Source organism: Pinus tabuliformis, chromosome Q (assembly GCF_031772625.1).
Source record: "Pinus tabuliformis cultivar Carrire ecotype Pingquan chromosome Q, CPIR1, whole genome shotgun sequence".
Classification (NCBI taxonomy): Eukaryota; Viridiplantae; Streptophyta; class Pinopsida; order Pinales; family Pinaceae; genus Pinus; species Pinus tabuliformis.
Window position 1 is genome coordinate 785,400,133 of NC_142296.1, and position 14,655 is coordinate 785,414,787.

Consider the following 14,655-nt stretch of genomic DNA (forward strand, 5'->3'; position numbering starts at 1 on the left):
TAGTGCTACTGCACACCTTGTAGCAGCACCCTATCTTTGCATCATCTCCTGTCATGTTGCTAATGTCTGGTCATGCTGCCCACCAACCACTCTGAAAATATGATATATGATGCATCTGTGTTGCTTCTAACACTGCCATAATGTTGCCAACACTACATCTGCACTGAAACTCCCTCTCATATGTTGTTGCTGCAACTGCAACTACTGCAACTTAGAAGCATCCTAAATACTGAATCAACTGTGTTGAGTATGATGCATCTATCTCTCGAGTGTTTAACTGTTGCTAGTATCTACACTGTCATTGAGGAATCTGGGTTTTTGCTGACTCTGCACTCGGCCAACTGCACTACTGCCAACTCTGCACTATGCTCCCTAGCATTTTCCTACTACTAGTCTTTGCAACTGCAACTTTGGCATATGACTGCATCAAATACCACTAATCCATCTTGTAATTGAATACTATGGCCCCCCCATAGCAAGGTATTGATCAATGAGGTGGATTCCTCAAGGATCTTGTCCATCTGGCACACTAGAGTCTCATACTCCTCCTCCTCCTTGATATGGTGCCCCACTATATCATTTTGAGCCTAGTCTCTGGTTGGGACTCTTCTTTTCTTTTCAGCTTGCACTGGACAACTCGCACTTCCTCTAGCAGCTGGAAGTCGATCTGCTACCCATATCTGCATTTTGGCTAACTCACACGACCTCCTCTGGCAATCTCGTACGATCATCCCTACAAAGTTGTAAAATCTATGAGACTCAAAACTGGAGAAAATAAATCTGAAATCTCCCTCTTTCATGTTGCTCGACTGCTAGATCAACTACTCGCACTCCCTTCTAGAGTGAGAAGATCTGCTCACAACTACTGCCAATATGCAATTGGAAAAATTAGATCTCTGAAACTTGAGATCCCCTGAAATAAATTTTCCCTCTGTTGTGTGTCCTTCTTCTCTCTTCCACCCTATGTTGATTCTACTTTTGTAACCTACAACAAAACCCTCTATGTCCAACTAGAAATATACTTAGCGAAATAAAAAAATTTGGGATGCTCCCTCTACCTTTGGAATCACTCGATCGGGTAGGATCAAATTTTTCTGCCCCACTCAGAAAAATCGAACCTCCACAAGTAACTCGGCCTCCTGGCAGAATGATTGCACTACCCTTGGGAATTTTGGCTTGCTGCACACAATAAGTAGTGAAATTCCTTCTCTCTTTGACTCTAAGCTCTCTTGCCGATCAACTATGCTCTAATATAATGTGAAAATTCCACAACCATAATCATATTAGAGCAACTAGAAATTATTCTCCTAATTGTTAATTTTATTTAACAATTTATTTACTATTTCCTACAACAAATACTGAATAACTCACACTGCAATCTACACAAATGAAACTGCAGAAGAATAAACGCTGGAAGAAATGATAGCACACACACATAAAATAACACAATTATTTTTGGACAAAAGTCCAGGGAAAAATCCAACTTGGGAAAACCGGTTCAGAAACTAAGGGTTTCAATATTAAGCATCAGTGAAATAATTTGAGTACAACTGGATGCTGAAACTGGCAATCCTACAAAAAAATACTGGCAAAAATCTAGAGAGGAAATTTCCTCACCCCACAGGCAACCTCCTGTCACAACTTGACTTCAGAATTTTGATCCTCTGAGCCTCTGCATATCTGGATGGACGTCTAGCCTCAGACTAGATTCTGATGAAGTTGTTTTGCCTTCTGTTGACCAGAAAGATGTTGCTTTAGCACTCTGGGACTCTTTCCAAGCCTCTGGAACTAAAAATGCCAATCTCTCCCAGCAAATCGACTTTGCCTCTAAAGGCTACTACGTTGCCCCAACGTCAGCCTCTCTCCAAATGCACTCACCGGATCTAGAGAAATTCCTCTGACTTCACTGTCTCTGCCATTCTCTCTATGCTTCGAGCTCACTAGCTCTCTCTCCGGCAACTGACTACTGCTACTCTGGAAATCGATCTGTTCATGAAATCGAATTGCTCAAGTGTCTTCTCCAAGTGCCCATCAACTTCTTCTTATAATCCTCTGTTGAGACTCCAATGACCAAGATTAAATCTTAATCAATGGCTAGGATCATCCTGAAGTCGATCTGTGTGAGTTTCTAGATTATTCACGCCTTGACTTAATTAATACTGATTAATTAACCAATTTTCATAAGTTTAGACAGAAAACATTAAAAAGTTGGTTAATACTCTAATTAAGTCACTTATAGGCGGAATTTCCAGAAACGATTTCTGGGTTTTGGATATCTCATGCATTTTATTCTCTCCACAAAATTTTGTGGCTAGAACACATTTGATGCTACAAAAACTAACACTCCCTCTTAGCGAGGAATGTGTTCTAGTGCTACTGCACACCTTGTAGAAGCACCCTGTCTTGGCATCATCTCCTGTCATGCTATTGATGTCTGGTCATGCTGTCCATCAACCACTACGCAACTTTGATATACATTGCATCTGTGTCGTTGTTGACACTGCCATACTGCTGCCAACACTGCATTTTCACTGCAACTCCCTCTTATTTGTTGTTGTTCTAACTACAACAACTGCAACTAAGAAGCATCCTAAATACTGAATCAACTATGAGTATGATGCATTTGTATCCCGAGTCTCTGACTGCTACTAGTATCTTCATTGTCACTAAGGAATTTACATTGATGCTCACTCTACACTGTGCCAACTGCACTGCTGCCAACTCTGCACTATGCTCCCCAACATATGGCTACTACTAGTCTTTGCAACTGCCACTCTAGCATCTGACTGCATCGACTACCACTGATCCATCCTGCTTCTGAATACTATGGGCCCCCCATAGTAAGGTATTAATCTGGATTTCTCAAGGATCCTGCCCATCTGGCACACTGGGGTCTCATACTCCTCCTCCTAGATCTGGTGCCCCACTATATCCTTTTGAGCCTAGTCCATGGCTGAGACTCTTCTTTTCTTTGCAACTCACACTTCCTCCAGCAACTGGAAGTCGATCTGCTACCTAGATATGCATTTTGTCTAAAAAGCACGACCTCCTCTGGAAATCTCGTACTATCATCCATGTATACCTACAAAATCTGTGAGACTCAAAACTAGAGAAAATAAATCTAAAAATCTCCCTCTTTCCTGCTGCTCGACCACTAGATCAGCTACTCACACTCCCTTCTGGAGTGAGAAGATCTTCTCACAACTACTGTCGATCTGCAACTGGAAAAATTAGATCTCTAAAACTCGAGATCCCCTAAGAGATTTTTTCCCTCTTTTGTGTGTGCTTCTTCTCTCTTCCACTCGACGTTGATTTTTCTTTTGTAACCTGCAGCAAAACCTTTTGCATCCAACCAGAAATCTGCTCAGTGAAATAAAAAAATTGGGATGCTCCCTCTGCCTCTAGAATCACTTGATCTGGTAGGATTGATTTTTTCTGCCCCTCACTTAGAAAAATCAAACCTCCATAAGTAACTCGGTCTCCTGGCAGAATAAATGCGTTGCCCTTGGGAATTCCGGCTTGGTGCCCACAATGAGTAGCAAAATTCCTTCTGTCTTTGCTTCTGAGCTCTCCGACTGATTAACTATGCTATGATACCATGTGAAAATTCCACAACTGGAATCCTATTGCAGTAACTGGAAATTATTCTCCTAATTCTTAATTTTAATTAACAATCTATTTACTGTCTCCTACAACAAATACTGAATAACTCACACTGCAACCTACACAAATAAAATTGGGGAAGAATAAACGCTGTAATAGATGCTAGCACACACACATAAAATAACACAGTTATTTTTGGACAAAAGTCCCCGGAAAAACCCAACTTGGGAAAACCAGTGCAACACCTAAGGGTTTTAATATTAAGCAACAGTGAAATAATCTGAGTACAACTGGATGCCAAAACTGGCAATCCTATAGAGAAATACTGACGAAAATCTAGAGAGGAATTTTCCTCACCCCACAGGCAACCTCCTAGCACAATTTTCCTTCAGAATTTCGGCCCTCTAAGCCTCTGCGTCAACCTCTGCACTGCTCTACATAGCTGGCTAGATGTCTAGCCTCAGATTGGACTCTGATGAAGTTGTTCTGCCTTCTGCTGACCAGAAAGACGCTTCTCCGACACTTTGAGACTCCTTCCCAACCTCTGGAACTGAAAACATCAATCTCTCCCAGCAAATCAACTTTGCCTCTAGAGGTTACTACGTTGACCCAACATTAGCCTCTCAGTGGCTCGCTTGCCTCTCTGCAAATGCACTCACTAGATCTGGAAACATTCCTCCGGCTTCACTATCTCTACCCCTCTCTCACTACTTCGATCTCACTAGCTCTCTCTCTAACAACTGACTGTTGCTACTCTAGAAAATGATATGCTCATGAAATAGAATTGCTCAAGTGTCTTCTCTAAGTGCCCATCAACTTCTTCTTATAATCCTTCGTTGGGAATCCAACGACCAAGATTAAATCTTAATCGATGGCTAGGATCATCCTGAAGTGAATCCGTGTGAGTTTCTAAACTATTCACGCCTTGACTTAATTAATACTACTTGATTAACCAATTTTCCTAAGTTTAAACTTAGGAAACATTAACAAAACTTGGTTAGTAATCTAATTAAGTGACTTCTAGGCGGAATTTCTAGAAACGATTTTGGGGTTTTGGAGATATCATGCATTCTATCCCAAGGAAAATTTTAAGGATGGAAGTTTATCCTAAAGTTTAGAAACCTTGGTGAATCTTACTAGTCCTTAATATGCAAATTGTAAAATGTTTGGCAATATTTTTGTAAAAATATTTAGATTTCTAATGATTTATATTATATAAATTTTTGGCGATTTTTGAGGTAAAATAATTTTATATTATGAAATGCGGGGGAATCATTTTTTTTAAATGGAAATTGGCGAATCTTTTTTTGGAAAAAGCATGGAATATTAGCCCACCTACGAATATTAGCCCCTAAAATTTTCCCTATTCTATCCTCTCCACAAAATTTCGTGGCCAGAACACATCCGATTATATAAAAACTAACACTCCCTCTTAGCGAGGAATGTGTTCTAGTGCTACTGCACACCTTGTAGCAACACCCTATCTTTGCATCATCTCCTATCACGCTGCTGATGTCTGGTCATGCTTCCCACCAACCACTACAACTCTGATATACGATACATCTGCTCCAGTGCTGACACTACCATACTACTGCCAACACTGCATCTGCATTGCAACTCCCTCTCATTTGTTGTTGTTGCAACTAAGAAGCATCCAAAATACCGAATCAACTGTGATTAGTATGATGCATCTGTTTCCTGAGTCTCTAGTTGCTGCTAGTATCTGCACTGTCACTGAGAAATCTACGTTGTTGTTGACTTGACACTGTGCCAACTGCACTGCTGCCAACTCTGTACTATGCTCCCTAGCGTCTGACTGCTACTAGTCTTTGTAATTGTTATTCTGACATCTGACTGCATCAATTTCCATTGATCCATCCTGCTACTAAATACTGTGGGCCCCCCATAACAAGGTATTGATCCATGAGGTGGATTCCTCAAGGATCTTGCCCATCTGGCACACTAGAGTCTCATACTCCTCCTCCTTATAAATTTGGTGCTCCACAATAACCTTTTGAACCTAGTCCCTGGCTGTGACTCTTCTTTTCTTTGCAACTCGCACTAGACAACCTGCGCTTCCTCCAACATCTACCTTCGACAACTGGAATTCGATTTGCTACCTAGATCTACATTCTGGCTAACTTGCACGACCTCCTTTGGCAATCTCGTATGGTCATCCCTGCAAACCTAAAAAATATGTGAGACTCAAAACTGGAGAAAATAAATAAGAAAATCTCCCTCTTTCCTACTGCTTGGCTGTTGGATCAGCTACTCACACTCCCTTTTGGAGTGAGAAGATATTCTCACAACTACTACCAATCTGTAACTGGAAAAATTAGATCTCTAAAACTCAATATTTCCTGAGAGAACTTTTCCCTCTGCTATGTGTGCTTCTTCTCTCTTCCACCCAACATTGATTCTTCTTCTATAACCTGCAACAAAACCCTCTGCGTCCAACCAAAAATTTGCTCAGTGAAATAAAAAAAATTGGGATGCTCCCTCTGCCTCTAGAATCACTTGATTTGGTAGGACCAATTTTTTTTCCCCTCACTCAGAAAAATCGAACCTCCACAAGTAACTCAACCTCCTGGTAGAATGGTTGCAATGCCCTTGGGAATTTCAGCCTGCTGCCCACAATGAGTAGCGAAATTCCTTCTTTCTTCACCTTTGAGCTCTCTGGATGATCAACTATGCTCTGATACCATGTGAAAATTCCACAATTGGAATCCTATTGCAGCAACTAGAAATTAATATCCTAATTATTAATTTTATTTAACAATTTATTTACTGTTTCCTACAACAAACACTGAATAACTCACATTGCAGCCTACACAAATAAAACAATTGAAGAAGAAATGTTGGAAGCACACACACATAAAATAACACAGTTATTTTTGGACAAATGTACCCGAAAAAACCCAACTTTGGAATACCAGTGCAACAACTGAGGGTTTTAATATTAAGAAGCAGTGAAATAATCCGAGTACAATTGGATGCCAAAACTAGCAATCCTACAGAGAAATATTGGCAAAAAGCCTGAGAGGAATTTTCCTCACCCCACAGGCAACCTCCCGAAACAACTTGCCTTTAGAATTTCGGCCCTTTGAACCTCTATGTTAGCCTCTGCGTAGCTGGCTCAACGTCTAGCCTCAAACAAGACTATGCTGAAGTCGTTATGCCTTCTGCTAACCAGAAAGACGCTTCTCCGACACTCTAGGACTCCTTCTCGGCCTTTGGAACTGAAAACGTCAATCTCTCCCAGCAAACCGACTTTGCCTTTAGAGGCTACTATGTTTCCCCAACACCAGCCTCTATGTGGCTCTCTTGTCTCTCTGCAAATGCACTCACTAGATCTGGAAACCTTCCTCCGGCTTCACTGTCTCTGCCCATCTCTCACTGATTTGATCTCACTAGCTCTCTATAAGGAAACTGACTGTTGCTACTTTGGAAATCGATCTACCCATGAAATCAAATTGCTCAAGTGTCTTCTCCAAGTGCCCACTGACTTCTTCTTATAATCCTATATTGGGTCTCCAACGACCAAGATTAATTCTTAATCAATGGCTAGGATCATATTGAAGTCGATCTTTGCGAGTTATGCCTTCTGCTAACCAGAAAGACGCTTCTCCGACACTCTAGGACTCCTTCTCGGCCTTTGGAACTGAAAACGTCAATCTCTCCCAGCAAACCGACTTTGCCTTTAGAGGCTACTATGTTGCCCCAACACCAGCCTCTCTGTGGCTCTCTTGTCTCTCTGCAAATGCACTCACTAGATCTGGAAACCTTCCTCCGGCTTCACTGTCTCTGCCCATCTCTCACTAATTTGATCTCACTAGCTCTCTATAAGGAAACTGACTGTTGCTACTTTGGAAATCGATCTACCCATGAAATCAAATTGCTCAAGTGTCTTCTCCAAGTGCCCACTGACTTCTTCTTATAATCCTATATTGGGTCTCCAACGACCAAGATTAATTCTTAATCAATGGCTAGGATCACATTGAAGTCGATCTTTGCGAGTTTCTAGATTATTCACACATTGACTTAAATACTGATTAATTAACCAGTTTTCCTAAATTTAGACTTAGGAAACATTAAAAAAATTGGTTAATAATATAATTAAATCACTTCTAGGCAGAATTTCTGGAATCGATTTTTGGGTTTTGGAGATCTCATGCATTCTAGCCTCTCCAAAAAATTTCGTGGCTAGAACACATCCGATACTACAAAAACTAACATATTTATTTATGTTGTGTTTAGAAGGGAAGATGTGAGAATGCAAATCAATAATAAGGAAATATCGCTCTTAGGGGAGAATGTTATGTGGGGGAATTGGTGATGGTGTGAGGGAGAATGCATAATACATGGAGAGGTGGTTCGCAATTCATACATATTTTTAAGTTTTGAGCTCAAAATTTGAATTTCAAGGGAATCATTGACATGTTTGAGTACGAAGTGTATTGCTTCTTCCCTTAAAGTGTAATCTTTCCCATCTTTGAATGAGAGGATTGGATAGCATTTACATTGTTTATGACAAAAATATGGTCATAGAAATGAAAAAATGCATGGTACACATCCATTGGTGTAGTTAAAGGATGCAAGCTTAAGTCTTGTAAGACAACGACACTTGATGCGAGGGCACCCCACACCTGCACAAGATCATGATGGAAACATAAAGCAATTGCATATGATTTGATTAGAGGATCATAAAGCCAAATCCAATGTAGATGAAAATGAATCCATAAAATTACCCAAGGAGAAAAGATTATAAGGACAAATACTTGGTTTGGGAACCATCATAATCAACTCACACATAGATAATGTATATAGAGACTAAATTGAAGGTCCAAAAAATCATCTTCTTACATGTCACAATAGTGCAAAATGATGATAAATGCAAAAAAAAATGGATGTTACGACGCATTTCTAAAGATACACTCTTGTTAAAGAAATGCCTTTTTAATTCAAAATTCCATTACAAGCGTAATAAAATGCATGGTTCCACCTAAGATGGTTTCTCCCTGTTGGTAAATCTTCTCACGTTTATTTTATTTTATTTTATTTTTTAAATATAATTGAAATTGGAGAAATTATATTATATAAGCTATATCAAAGCTAAACATCAACAGTACATGATATTGGTGGCTTGGATTTTGAAAGAAAATAGCTAGCTCGTATGTGCCAAAAAATAGAGTTTTATAGATGCTCATAGTTAAAACATTCCAAAATTCCTTGCAAGTATATAAAACACCTAGGATTGTAATTGATTTCTAAACATAATGATCAACAAAAAAACAATGCATGTTGGCTTCTTCCTGGCCGATGTTGGAATGATGGGAGTCCTAGTTTCCAAGGTCGACGTCTTCCACCATCTGATGGACTATATCTTCCTCCTTGAAATCCGGTTGGATTGAATTTGTTGACATCTTGTGGGGAATTAGCAAAATGAGATATGTTGTTGAGATTGATGACCATATTTTGCAACATAGGGCATTCTACCTCCAAGTCGTCTATTTGTTGTTTATGTTAAACTAGATTGTTCATAATTATTGCATTTTGAGAGGCACAATGTTTTTCATTTTCATTGGCCTTGGTACTTATAGAGAAATGTTATGTTTTGTTATATTGGATGGATTATTCACAACTTTTAAGGACTAAGTGAAATTCTTAGGCTTCCCGATGGTCCATGGATAAGTCACATAGAGAAGGACAATGCTACTAGCCCCTAAAAAGTGTCTTAAGAGAGTTAAACTGCCAATAGGATTAATTTGTCTAAAGTGGACCTTGATTCCAAAACAAAGGAAATGACATCTCACTATGCCACAAACCACACAACAAAACTACTAGGGCACCAAGAGTCCATAGCTCATTGACACTTAGAGTGGTCCAAACAAAGACTAAGTTTGTGAGAAGGAGAAATCCAATAACTACGACTTGGTTTGACGCATTCATTCCCATGCAATCCAAATTCCTTATTGTTGTTTACCTACACTAATCCTTAATGCTTGGACGTTAACTTCGACCGGCCTCAGATCAGTTATAAGTTAGAAGTTTTAAGGCCAATCATCAGCTCGCGGCAATGGGTAAAGCAACAGGAATAGCGTTTGGAGGCGCCCAATTGACGACACGACCCCACCCAAAATCCGTCCTTGCGTCTAACCTCAAAGATGAAACGACATGTACACGGTGACGCGTGTATGCCCCCACTTCTCGTCTCATAAGCATAAGATGGCACCCAATGAGCCTACCGCATATGCTGTGGGCATCTTGAGAATGCTACTACACACGCAAGGAACATCAAATCTCAGATAGACAACGGCTGAAAGATAACGGAAGATACCAAGATTTCCTCGCGGTTTTCGATAGTAAGGAAGCCATATATGTAGGAATGAATACATCCACCCCATGATGTTGATGTTTCTACCCACTTGAAGGTGACCATTCAATTTCAAGTTCAAGTTAAGAAAATGCTACTCACAGCTCCTTTGTGGCTACTGGAACACTTGACAATCTTCTTGAGGGTCTCATGGCTTGTGGGCATTGGTGCAATTCTCATTGCGTCCATTCCTTTTCGCCCATTTGCCTCATTCCACATGCTGATCATGGGTTTCGCAAGAAGAGGGAAACTCATGAATTACTCCTCCGCTTCCAGACCTGTGAGTATACATCATAGCAATTAACAAGTAAATTATACCAGCAAGTACACGATGTGAGGACTAAATTGCATTTCTTTTTTGGTTTATATATATATTTTATAATTTTATTTTTATTTTTATGGTGCAGAGATTCAGTGTGCCTCAGAGCTACTTCCTTCATTTCTACTTGGTGGGTGTGATTTGGACAATGTTTCTACTGGTGTGCACATTATTCTTTGCTTGCACCACAACTCTACCACTTTCATCGGAGTCCCTGAGTTATTCAAGTGTTGCCAGTCAGTTGGCAGGAACTTCAGACTCACTATCGTTTGCAAAACCCTTTTCCACTCTGGTAAAGCATAGTCAGCAAGCATGGAAGACTGTGTTCGTGCTGTTGTTGATGGAGGCACAAGTTCTGAGACGCCTGTATGAGACCGTGTATGTGTTCAATTATAGTTCTTCTGCCCGGATGCACGTTTTAGGGTATCTCTGTGGATTCTTGTAAGTCTTTGTTCTCCTCTTGAATATAGAGCAATTTCGTTTTAGCAACTCTGGCATTTTGGGTTTATGAATATTGAATTTGAAATCCTAAGGTCAGCTTTTATCTACAGCTTGGTCTGACAACAGATGAATGTCTCTATGCAGAAATAAACCTATAGTTAGAATGCATATTTGCCTGAAAATTTAGAATGCTTATTTGCCATTTAGACAAAATGCTGGCACAGAGGACAGTAGAACATGAGTATTGGTATTATGTAGAATTGGAGGCCTAGACCTAAAGTTAGAATGCATGCATGCCCTTTGGTGTGAAATCAGACTTCAGTCATAGAGGATATGCACTCATAATGCTTTTTGATGAAGTGGGTGCAATTTTCTATTAATGGCATTGACATATTTGTTATTGTACAACTCTAATGAGCGTATCGAGATGCATACCATAGAATCTAGTACCAATATAGTGTTCCACCTACCATAGAATCTAGTACCAACATAGTGTTACATGGGGATGCGTCCCCCGAGGTGGGGTGAATGCTCCCCATGTTTACCGAACACCCAAGACAGGGGACACATGGGGAAATGTTTTCCCACATCCCCAATGTGGGGGATGCGTTCCCCTAAAAGGGGTGCTTGTGGGCATCCCCCCAAAAGGGTTGGACCCCCCTAAATTTTGCTTGAAAACAATAATTTGTAAGTTGGGAAGCCTAATGTTCAACCTTAGTGCTCTACTAATGTTATGTAATTAATGATAACGCTAAATTCTTAAAGTAAAAGTTGTTAAAATTATGCAACTGCGGTCAAATTCCACTTTGGACAACTCACATGATGGAGATAATAATTGCAATAGATTCCTCTTTTCGAGAGGACCATAATCGACCTAAAGATCACCTCATTTGGATAAACAGAAGTTGGTTTTTGAATTTATGTTCCCACTCATGTATATTGGATCAAGTCGGCCCTATGCATATGTACAATTGGACAGGTTGGCCTCAACATCAAGTGGACCCTCATGGAAGCCTATAAATAGAAGAGACCTCAAGCTCATTTGGACACATTGATCAAGTCATCTTCTCTTCTCTTCTACTGTCTTGGCTCGCACAGGTCTGACGGAGAAAGTTCGCACAAGGGTTTGAAACTACAGGGTTTTAGCTCACACGAATCTAGGGTTTCTGTTTTCCGGTCGCTGGCTCATAACTAAGCATTCTTGGCCCCAGATGCACACACAGAGTGATCAAGGGTGCGACTGGGAAGCCTCAGACGCTCGCACAATAGCCTGAAGGAAGCGTCTAGGGTTTTTGAAGCAGATCGGGCAGTCTGGTCCCTGGACGCACACACAGAGTAGTCAAGGGTGCGTTTGGGAAGCCTCAGACGCTCACACAGTAGCCTGAAGGGCGCGTCTGGGGGTTTGACGCAGATCTGAGTGTATTTGTCCTCAGACGCACGCATATAGTTCACTAGGGAGCGTCCATGACTGCCATAGTTGCTCGCACAACTCCTCCATGCGTTCGAGACTAAAAGATGAAATTTCAGTGTTCCGAAGATTCCGCTTAGTGACAACAGTGTTCAACAGTAGGATACAGACAGTGACAATACATTACAGTCCTCAGAATCAGGGTTTTGAATACAATCATGTTTAGGTTCATTTCATGGATGTTCTAGTTGTTGTGAAGATATGGATCATTGTACTCTCTTTTGCTGAATCATTTGATGACAATCTATAAGAAGAAGAATTTGCAAGGGTTTTCCCCATAGTGGGTTTTGCCCTAGTCTCCAACCAATCTTAGTGTCTCTATGTGTGCATGCTTTTCTTCTATTGTTCCTTTATGTTTCACTGCATTGATGATGATGATATTGTTCTTTCTACATAGTTGCATATGCTAATGAATAATGATGTAAATCTGAATAATGTCACGATATTAAGGGGTGAACTTAATGTGTTAATGAAGAAATGCAATTATCAAAGCAAAGAACAATATATCATTAAGAAAATTTAACATGGTATCACAGCTAGGCTGAATAAAAAGCCATGGAGATCACCCTGACGATGACACCATTGATGGAAGCAAGAAGAGGATGGTGGAGACCTAAAATAATTCTAGAGTTTGAAGAAAACCTTAGACAATTTGTGTATTAGGGTTTGATAAATATTATGAGGATATGGTTTGAGATAAACCCTGGATTATGGAAAAATATGAGATATGAAACCTTGTATGGTCAATGTGAAGATGCTCAAGCACTTGTGAAATATTTGATGAAGCCCTAGATGGGATAGTCCCTAGTAGGTCTGGTTGGTTAATTGAAGGCAACATTGGTATGTGGACAATGGACATTGATGGCTCTTAAAGGTTGGTTGAAGAGGGAGAGGAACACTTTTCATTGAAGATAAGTATTTCTTGACTTATGATGCCCCTTATTTTTGTTTTAAACTTATGGATTTGATTATCATGTTTATTGTTTATACTTCCTACATATGTATTTGAGTATATAGATGTTTATAACCTTCATGATGAGATGTGATAAGTGGATCCTTCTTGAGAATCATTTGAAATGCAGGAAAGATGGATAGAGCTGGAAAAGGTAAAGAGGCACTATATGAACAAGTGACACATGCTGCCTATGTCTAATGAGAAGGTGCACAAGGATTTGAATACCACATGGTATGCATGGCATGTTAAATTGAATGGCTAGGTAAGCCCTAACGTATGATGAGAATGTCCATGACTCACGAAAATGATTTGGATTTATGTTTCCTATGATGAAATGGTGCACATGGTATTGAAATTTTTGAAATGTTGATCTTGATCTTTATGGTATACTTGATGTTTGGCTAACATCTATCTATTGAATATCTTGATCTCATAAAGAAGGCTAGCACCCTGAAGATGATACTCTTGATACTTATCATGCATAAGTCATGATGGATTTCACATAGAAGGATAAATCATTGACTCTTTATAATGCTTGTGATGAACATGATGAAAGTATGGGAAAAAGAGTTGAAACTCTTGTTGTTTTGATAAAGTTCTATTGAATGACCTTACTTGATCATATTGATAATGATAAGCATGGTAACCTTGATGATAGAGGTATAACTATGAGGTTGATATTCTAGATCTTTTTACTAACTACGGTCATGTCTTGATGTGATGAGTAACTATGGCATATGGTAAAACTGATTTTCCTAACTTGATGGATTGACTTGATATTGTTACATTTGTCTGATACCCTAATCACTCGACTCTAATCACTTGATGAAGAATTGATGTCATGATGCTAATGACCATGATGGATATATGTTTATGATCTAACAGATCTGCTGTTGCATGACTCTAGTATAGACAGGTTGATGACATGAAAGAAGATGAATGAAGTGGATTCCCATTCAAAGGGAGAATCTCTCCTCAAGATTCTTACTCATATTACCATTTGCATTATATGTATATTATGTACTATTGAAGTATGATTTATGGGTATCTAACATTGTTGATCTACAACAGAGGTCTGAACTAAGGTAAGATGGTTTTATCCCACTCAAAGCCTCAGTTACACGGAAGAAAGGCTACAGGTGCGACTATAGCCTCCCAGTCGCACGGATGCAAGCTCAAGGGTGTGACCAAGGCACTAAAGTTTTGGGCTGGTCCGACCACAGTCGCTCGCATATCATCTTGAAGAGTGCAACTGTGGGTCCCAGTTGCACAGAGGAAGGCCTATGAGTGTCACTATACTTGCAGATCATAGAAAAATGAAGTTTTGTGCATGAAATCAAATGTTCACCTAGAGGATGTCAGTTCTACAGATGTGTAGCAGATAACATAAAGATCTGAGAGTAATGTTTACTATAATGATTGAACTTGTGCTTGCAAGTGATTGGAATACAAAGACATCATTATGTTTGAAGTTTGTATTACAAGAGTTTGACATG

The 14,655-nt window shown here is 39.8% G+C and overlaps 1 protein-coding gene across 1 annotated transcript in view; it reads left to right on the plus strand.

The window, feature by feature from the left end:
- Positions 1-9,655: 9,655 nt before the first annotated feature.
- LOC149221839 (polyprenal reductase 2-like) overlaps positions 9,656-14,655 on the plus strand; it is a 278,960-nt gene continuing 273,960 nt past the window's right edge. The window contains exons 1-2 of the mRNA XM_089385249.1: positions 9,656-10,256; positions 10,384-10,736. Of these exons, the coding sequence (XP_089241375.1) occupies positions 10,068-10,256; positions 10,384-10,736 (542 nt within the window). The 5' untranslated portion in view covers positions 9,656-10,067. The remainder of the gene's footprint in view (positions 10,257-10,383; positions 10,737-14,655) is intronic.